Below are 7,977 nucleotides of genomic sequence, written 5' to 3'. Positions count from 1 at the left end.
TGACGATAGTGGAGTTGCAGTTTTATTGACGACCTTGCTATGTTGTCAGAAATACTTGGACAGGGTAACAGTAGATTGTTGTCTGTTATATTACCAAATTAGTGACAACATTTTTCATCACTATTAAGTTTTCAGTCAGTGACGAAATTTTATTATCACAGAGGAGTTTCTCTTGTCACCTTCTTGTTCTGTGACAACTTCATTTTGTCAATAGAGATATTTGATTTTGTCAATCGCTAATAAATACACAATTTTGCAGTTGGAATCACTCACATAAAATAAGTAGAAATACTAAACTTGGACACTTAAACAAGCAAAACCGATTACAACATTACAAATTCCTTGGCAAAATATCATTTTTAGTACACAAATGTCAAATTCAAGGTTTACATCACGATCCAAATATGGCATCTAAACAATGTAACTTTACAAAAAGAAGTTCAGTCCAAAAAACAAGAAAAGTCCTAAAGTGAAGCACGGCATGAGCAAAAGCTACTAGCCTCTCCAATGTCTTCCAGTCAAAGCCATATTCTCTAATATTCATCAGCCCAGTCATAATTCATGATCATCCAAAAACAGCAATTCAATGGACAAATCTGCAATAAATTAGCAAAGCAAGTAGGATATAAGAAGATGAGCAAAACAGTAAAGAAGATGCAAACTTAGACTCAAAGAATGGAGTACATTAACAACCCAATATAGCTAACGTTTCTGGGGAAAAAGAAAAAACCCAATATAGCTAAGGACCTAACAACAAGCCCCGACAGAAAACTCTAACTAAGTTTCAAAACATTGCTTCTCCTATTAGTCCTATCAATTATGTGTAATGGGATGTAGAAAATTGAACTCCAATTTTAAGGCAATTAATCACGAAATTAGAACCATTTTGAGCCTTTAGTCAATTGGCATTCACATAAACTATTATGTTGGAACTTAGTTGTAATTATGAAATCTTGATTTCAAAAGAATTTGTTGCAACGTAAATAAAGGATTCAAAATTCTACTACTAATGTAGAAGGATTACTGAGATAACAAACACATACACGGATTAAACATGTAGATATAAATGTTTAAAAAGTACCTTTAACAACCATGGCTAATATATTAGTACAAAATTTCATTTTTTTTTTGGGGCAGTCCATAAATGATGTGCTATGTGGAGTAATATTTCTGGGTACTCGACTGTATAAGCAAGCGATGAACCAAGGGAAGACCAATGCAAATTCAACTGCATTAGTGCTACTGAATACTAGAAATATTGCTGGCTATAAGCCTGTTGAGGAAATGGTGGAACCAAACACTGAATCAACATGGGGAAACCAGTTTGGATTTTTGCATGTTTCGGTGCCAAGGTTTACCAAAAAGGATTCCTCAAATCCCCTCAATTTTGTCTTTAAAGCCCAGAAAACCATCAAAAGTAAAAGAGATTCTGCAGCCGTTTATCTAACTGGTCAGTTGCTAGAGACGCAGCGGAGACACAGGGGCTACAAATTCAAAAGATGCAGAAGCAACAGCCTGAAACTACTATCTATTATGTCACTCCCCCACTATCCTTAACAAATCAAATCCAATCCCCATTCAAGCTTCAATCAACAGAGGTGCATTATGAAGTAAGCCCATTAAGAATCTAACATGACAAAGAAAATAGCTGGAAGCAAAAAAAACTCCAATAGCAGCACAAGCCAAAAAAAAGTACAACTGGATTATAATCTCACTGGAGTTTAAGGTTGTCCGTGGCATTGTAACCAAAATAGATGTAAAAGAATGCAACTATCAAAGAGCAAGATGCTTTACCATCAAAGATTGTCCAATGAACTTCATTGCCCTACTTCCTAGATTGCAATTTGGCTCTTAAAGCCTTAAGGAGATCCTGCATTTCAGTTTGCTGGTTTTGATTTCAGTTTGTTGGAGCTCAAGCCTTTGCATAAGTTGTTGTTGAGATTGAACTTGAATTTCCAACTCAACTGAGCGTTTCTCAGCTTGTTCTGCTCTCTTCTTGAACTCTTGAATCTCTGCAATCTTCTGTACTATTAAGCTAGCTTTGGAGGGGCCATGACCACGCACATATCCAGTTATGTGCCCAGTAACTTCAATGCATATGTCTTCCTCAGTCCTACTTGCACCACTAGCTTGAGATTCCAACTACATCTCTTTCATCTTCCTCTACAAAAATAGATTTTCAAAGCTAATATATGAATAGGAGATCTGAAATAATGAGAGTGAAGTTGAGATTAGCATTTTTCTTACTGAGTTTTTAGCTGATATGTCATCAACCATAGCATTCTTCTTCCCGCTAAAGTGCGTCATGTGACAAAGCTCTATTGGTCCAACTATCCTTCCCTCTTTTACTTCCTGTTTGCATAAGTAGTTAATAAACCCAACAGCTCACCCTAAAACACATGTTTAGCATATTTACTTACCCTATCGGCCTTATGACGGAGAAAAGATTTTGTCCCAGCTGTGTGAGCAGGTTTTTGCTTGGATCTATTCGTCTTATTTCACTCACTTATTGCCTGCATTCGTGAATTCTAGCTCTGATCAGTATACCAAAGACATGGATTATTGGAAATTATCAAATATATATGGCACATACCTTAAATTCTGAACTATAAAAGTAGTCACATAGGTAAATCCAGTCAGATTCTTCCACATATGGTGGACGGTTTGCAAGAGCTTCCCTCTTTTGTCTCGAATGTCCTAAAAATCATGTGAAAAGTATATCGTCGACTTCGGTGTTGCGAATTGAACTGCTTAACCAAAGCTTGTTTGACATGATCTCCTTCATCATGAGTAAAGCTATTCTGCACAATAATAGAATTTAGATCACAACCAGATAAAAACAGAAAAATGGCTAACTTAATTTGCTAACCAGTTAAATAGAAAAATAACCAAAGGACATGTCAACTTACATTAGCAATTTTCAGCATTTGTTCTCTATCTTCTTTAGAGAGTCGAGACCATTTGGGGCCTTTCCATTTGCCATATTTCCGAATCACACAACTTGCTTCTGAAATGTATCATTAAGCACCTTCTCCAATGAATCTTTCACTCATTTCTGAAACTTGAACATGCACCTTTTGCCCAGCCTTCTTTATATTTGACAATGCAATGTTACGAGTAAATACCCTTTTACTCTGCGCATTCACTTGGTCTAACAATCGCAAAGTAAATAACGCTTTATAGCACTAGACTCAAAAAGCTTACATCATTTATTTAATATGTAGCACAATTTTGGACAGATTTAACATACCATTTCCATTTGAATCAAGATCCCTGCTATTTCCAGTTTCATTACTTTCGTAACCAATGGACTGATTGGATCCAACATTTTGTGAGGAAGGAGTACTATCAGTTTGCATCCCAATAGATGTGGGTAATGCCATCCCATTAGCTAAAGTTTTTGTAGCGGTCTCCTTACCATCAGCTTGGATATTTGCACATCTTCTTCCATTTTTCGTACCATTCGATGCTTCAGGAACCTATAATACAATGAGTTATTCACTGTTTAATCAAATAGTCAGCCAAAAGTTCAGTCACTATATGTATGTTTAACCAAGTCAGATATTTAACATACAAGGAGTTACCTCAGGCTCATCAAATAAACGGATCCAAGAAGATCTTTTTGGTATGTTTAGACCATTGACATTGCTTGTATTTGTAGATACACTATGTTGAAGTGCAACTTGCTACAGCCACAGAAAAATTTGGTTTATGAAATTGTAAACTGCTCATGATGAAAAGTACACTTGGTTTGGCAAATTTCATTACTTGGGTGCTTGTATTAGCTTCAGATTGCAATGCTCCAGCCTGATCATCGGACTGTCGAATTGGTCATACAAGAGATTTTCCCTTTTTTTCCCGGCCCAGCCATCTACCTACACAATTACACAATTCAAACAGCCCAAAAGCTAGAGTTATATCATGTTAGATTAGAACCAAATTATATTCATTTACACAACTACATATTTCAGCCATGACACTACAAAGCAAAAAACATTCACAAAAAAGTTATAAACCCATAAACAACAAACTACAATAAAAAGGTAATCCAGAATATTAGATTACAAAATTATTTAATCAGATTCATAGTCATCACTATCAAGAATTTTTTCATTTTCATCCTCAGGACTTGAACACTGCTCAATTTCATCATTATCAATAAAAATGTCGTCCATCAGCCTAGCATGCCTAGAAGTCGATTCACAGACAGCAGCTTCAATCATTACTTCAGCTAGTAGATCTCCTCTTCTTCAGCTGGCCAATTCGATGTTTTCTTGTACACCACATAGATCTTCACGATACTCCTCTTGATAAGCCTCTTCACTGTCCTGAGAATCATTTTCATGTTTCTCAAGAACATCATAGGATGAACGGGGACTCGCTGTCTCTACAACATGCCAATTAGCTCCAAACTTCAAGTCCTTAACATAAAACACTTGTTCAGCTTGGGAGCCTAATACATACAGCTGGCCCAGATACCATGTTCTTGACATATTGATGCTAGTAATGTTACATTGTTTGTCTAATTTGATTCCGAAACTATTTCTTAAGTCTCACCAATCACATTTAAACAAAATTACTCAATTTTGAGTAAATGAGTATTCAACTTCTACTATATCAGTAATTACGCCATAGAAGTTTATCTCGTTATTAACATGATCCCTCTTGACCATAATGCCATTGTTCTACATTTATTTTTCTCTTTCACGGGCTTTGGTATGAAACCTAAACCCATTGACATTACAACCAGCAAATGTATGCACCCGAAAATCAGGTCCTTTAGCCAATGACAAGAATTCATCACTATATCTCCCACGTGTATGCATATAGGTTACCTAGCCAACCAATTAAGAAGTTTTAATATTTAGTTCAACTATGAATTAATTGAAAGTCATAAGTTTCAAGATGTATATTGTATACTTATACGCTCTTCAAACCATTTTGGAAACTCTAAGTCTTGCTGTTGCTGAACATTTCCTACATTCTGCTTTTCAAGATATTCTCTATGCTACCGATTCAACAGTAGCTCACTTATGTACATGCTATAACTATGTTTTGAATAAGACAAATAAAACACTAATTGTACTAAGTCTAAGAGATTTAGTATCAAAGTATACTTTTACCTCATATAATCATCTACTTCTTCACAATTCTTCAAGATAAATAGGCGTATTTTCAGCAAATCGGACTCACTAAAGTAGCTATATGTTGCTGCCCCAAAAGGCCGAGCCATGACAGAAAACACAGATAATTTTCCAATACCTTCAAACCTTTCTGCATTTCGTTCCCTTCGATTAAATTTGGTGGGAACGTTGTGCAAATACCTAGAAATGAATATAAGACATTCATCATCCAAGTACCGCTCTGCAATACAGCCTTCCGGCCTAGCCCTATTACGAACATAGGACTTGTATTGGCCCATTTTTCTATTAGAAAATCCAGTCGAAGTTGTTAACAATTAAGAGATTTAAGGAAGTGGGAACATATAGTGTTAAATATTACAGGGAATAATACCTCTCAAATGGAAACATCCATCGGTATTGTGTTGGTCCAGCAATCTTAGTTTCAACAGGTAAATGGACCATTAAATGCACCATGACATCAAAGAAATTCAGAGGGAAAATTTTTTCCATTAGAACAATATTTTTCCCTTGCATTTCTAACTCATCTAAGTACAGAGTTCTGGAACAAATTTTTCTAAAAAAATTGCTGATCTCCACTAAAACTTGGGATACATCTTTTGGCAACATTCCTCTAATTGCTAGAGGAAGAAGCCGTTGTAAAAACACATGACAGTCAAGGCTTTTCATCCCTAAAAGTTGACACTCAACTATCTTAACACATCGGGGTGTATTTGAGGCAAAGCCATCCGGAAACTTGATAGAGCTCAGAAATTGGCAAAAAAAAATTTTCTCTACACGTGATAAAGTGTAACATACTGGTGGCATAACTTTAGGAGTACCCCCTCTAGGTTGTAGATGCAATTCTTCTCTCAATCCCAACTCTTTCAAATCCTCCCTAGCCTGCCAAGTGTCCCTAGTTTTTGAAGGGATACTCATTAATGTATTCACAATATACATAATGTCTGAATTGTGTCTTATTTTGTTGGTACTCCAATATATGGAAGTTCAAAGAATATGTTCTTCTTCTTCCAGTTTGAAGTGCTTTGCACGCGTTTTCCCTTCTTCTGTTGAAGCAAATCATGAGTGTTGCCAAACTCAGCGTGGTCAATACCAAGCAGTTTTTTGAGGATTTCTTCACCGGACAGAGTCATAGGAGGTTGCCTAAGTTCTCACTCTCCATTAAATGGCTTCTTTTCTTGACACCATTTATGATCATTAGGCAAAAAACGACGATGTCCCATGTAACACAATTTGTGACCGTTACTCAAATATAAACTACTAGTCTCATCTAAACACATAGGACATGCTTTGTACCCCTTTGTACTCCACCCTGACAAATAGCCATAGGCTAGAAAATCATTTATTGTCCACAAAAGCGCTGCATGTAGTATGAACTTCTCTCCCGTGAAGGCATCATATGTCCCCACACCAGTGAAAAAAAAGTCTTTCAACTCATCAACTAATGGTCTAAAGAATACATGAATATCATTTTTCGGGGCTTTAGGACCAAGAATAATCATGGTTAATAGAAGAAAAAAAGGATCTTTCAAGTATTTCCAGAGTGGCAAATTATAAGGAACGAGGATTATAGGCCATATGCTGTATGAATTATTCATGTTTCCAAATGGATTAAACGCATCACTTGCAAGCCCAAGTCTCACATTTCGAGGATCTTCCGCAAAAGACTTATGATTTTTATCAAAATCTTTCCAAGCTAATGAATCTGCAGGGTGTCTCATCATGTTGTCACTGTCTACTCACCTCTCCTTGTGCCACCTCATATCACGAGCAATCTCCTTGTTTATAAAGAGTCTTTGCAAGCACAACACCTTTCTAGGAACCTTAGAATTTGGAGATTTGTACCGAGGTGCTTTACATTTTTCATTCAGGTGATGATCTAAGCCTTCATTTTCTTTTCGATAAAGTACACAATCATTTTCACAAGCATGGATTTTTTCACATTTGAGCCCTAACTCACAGATGAAATTTTTTGCCTCATAATACGAACTAAGAATTGATGCCATGGAAAATACACTACTCAAGAATTTGAATAGCATATCAACAGAATTACAAGTCCAGTGATTCATTGTCTTTAGGTGGAGGATATGGACAACAAAGGACAATTTTGAGTACTTTTCACAACCTGGATATAGACTTTTTTCAGTTTTAGATAATAATCTAAGGAACCTACTTGCTTCTCCTTCTTCCTTACCACAAGAATCCTTATCATGTTCTGCCCCATGTCTCCAATTCTCCCCAAAGTTAGTAACTCCTACGTCATTTAACAGCTCCTCAATATCATCAGGGTCACTATCTTCCTCATTTGTATCTATATCATTCTCCTTATCATCACATTCAAAACTTTCACTATGATATATCCACCTAGTATAACTATCCACTATTCCTTCACACAGGCGGTCGGCCATGACTTTCAATGTCTGGTCATCAAAGTTATTACATATTTTGCAAGGACATGGGAGTCTAAAATTGGGATCCTTGCCTAGAAAAGCAAACTTAAGAAATTCATCTACTTCGTCTAAATATTTGGGGTCTAGGTAGTTCTTAATTGATATCCAGCTGTTATCCATCTTTTTTGCTGCCATTTATCCTAACAAAAAGAATACATCCATAATATTATTTTGAAAATAGAAGTTCTATGTATGCAAAATTAAATTGCCCAAACAACAGCCATGGAAGTCCAATAAAGTAAAAACACATTTTCACCGAAGTCAAGCATTTCAGTAACAAATCTCCCATAGCAACAATGGAAATCCAACAAAATAAAAACGCATTTCACCAAAGTCACACATGTCATCTACAAATCTCCCATACATAAAAGCACATAAGTGTACGA

The 7,977-nt window shown here is 36.1% G+C and overlaps 1 protein-coding gene and 1 long non-coding RNA gene across 6 annotated transcripts; both read right to left on the bottom strand.

Annotated features, from left to right (window-relative positions):
• Positions 1 to 404: 404 nt before the first annotated feature.
• Positions 405 to 3,869, bottom strand: LOC113780315. Of its 5 annotated transcripts, none has more exons than XR_003469516.1 (8): positions 3,769 to 3,869; positions 3,585 to 3,686; positions 3,251 to 3,479; positions 2,910 to 3,151; positions 2,594 to 2,801; positions 2,421 to 2,513; positions 1,795 to 2,352; positions 405 to 596 (listed from the first exon to the last, which is right to left on the bottom strand). It is a non-coding gene; the product is annotated as an uncharacterized LOC113780315 (long non-coding RNA). The 5 variants fall into 5 exon arrangements; XR_003469518.1 differs by lacking the exon at positions 405 to 596 and having other exon boundaries at positions 1,670 to 2,163; positions 2,248 to 2,352; XR_003469519.1 differs by lacking the exon at positions 405 to 596 and having other exon boundaries at positions 1,670 to 2,163; positions 2,275 to 2,352.
• Positions 3,870 to 6,880: 3,011 nt separating this feature from the next.
• On the bottom strand, positions 6,881 to 7,726 carry LOC113771333. The gene has a single exon (XM_027315927.1). It carries the CDS (start codon positions 7,724 to 7,726, stop codon positions 6,881 to 6,883), a length of 846 nt encoding a protein of 281 aa, XP_027171728.1.
• Between the last annotated feature and the right edge of the window lie 251 nt (positions 7,727 to 7,977).

This window comes from Coffea eugenioides, chromosome 1 (genome assembly GCF_003713205.1).
Source record: "Coffea eugenioides isolate CCC68of chromosome 1, Ceug_1.0, whole genome shotgun sequence".
NCBI classification, from domain to species: Eukaryota; Viridiplantae; Streptophyta; class Magnoliopsida; order Gentianales; family Rubiaceae; genus Coffea; species Coffea eugenioides.
This window is presented reverse-complemented; position numbering and strand designations above follow the sequence as displayed.

Coding starts and splice junctions, on each gene's coding strand:
- LOC113771333 (XM_027315927.1), bottom strand. CDS start 7,726: ATGGCAGCAAAAAAGATGGATAACAGCTGGATATCAATTAAGAACTAC.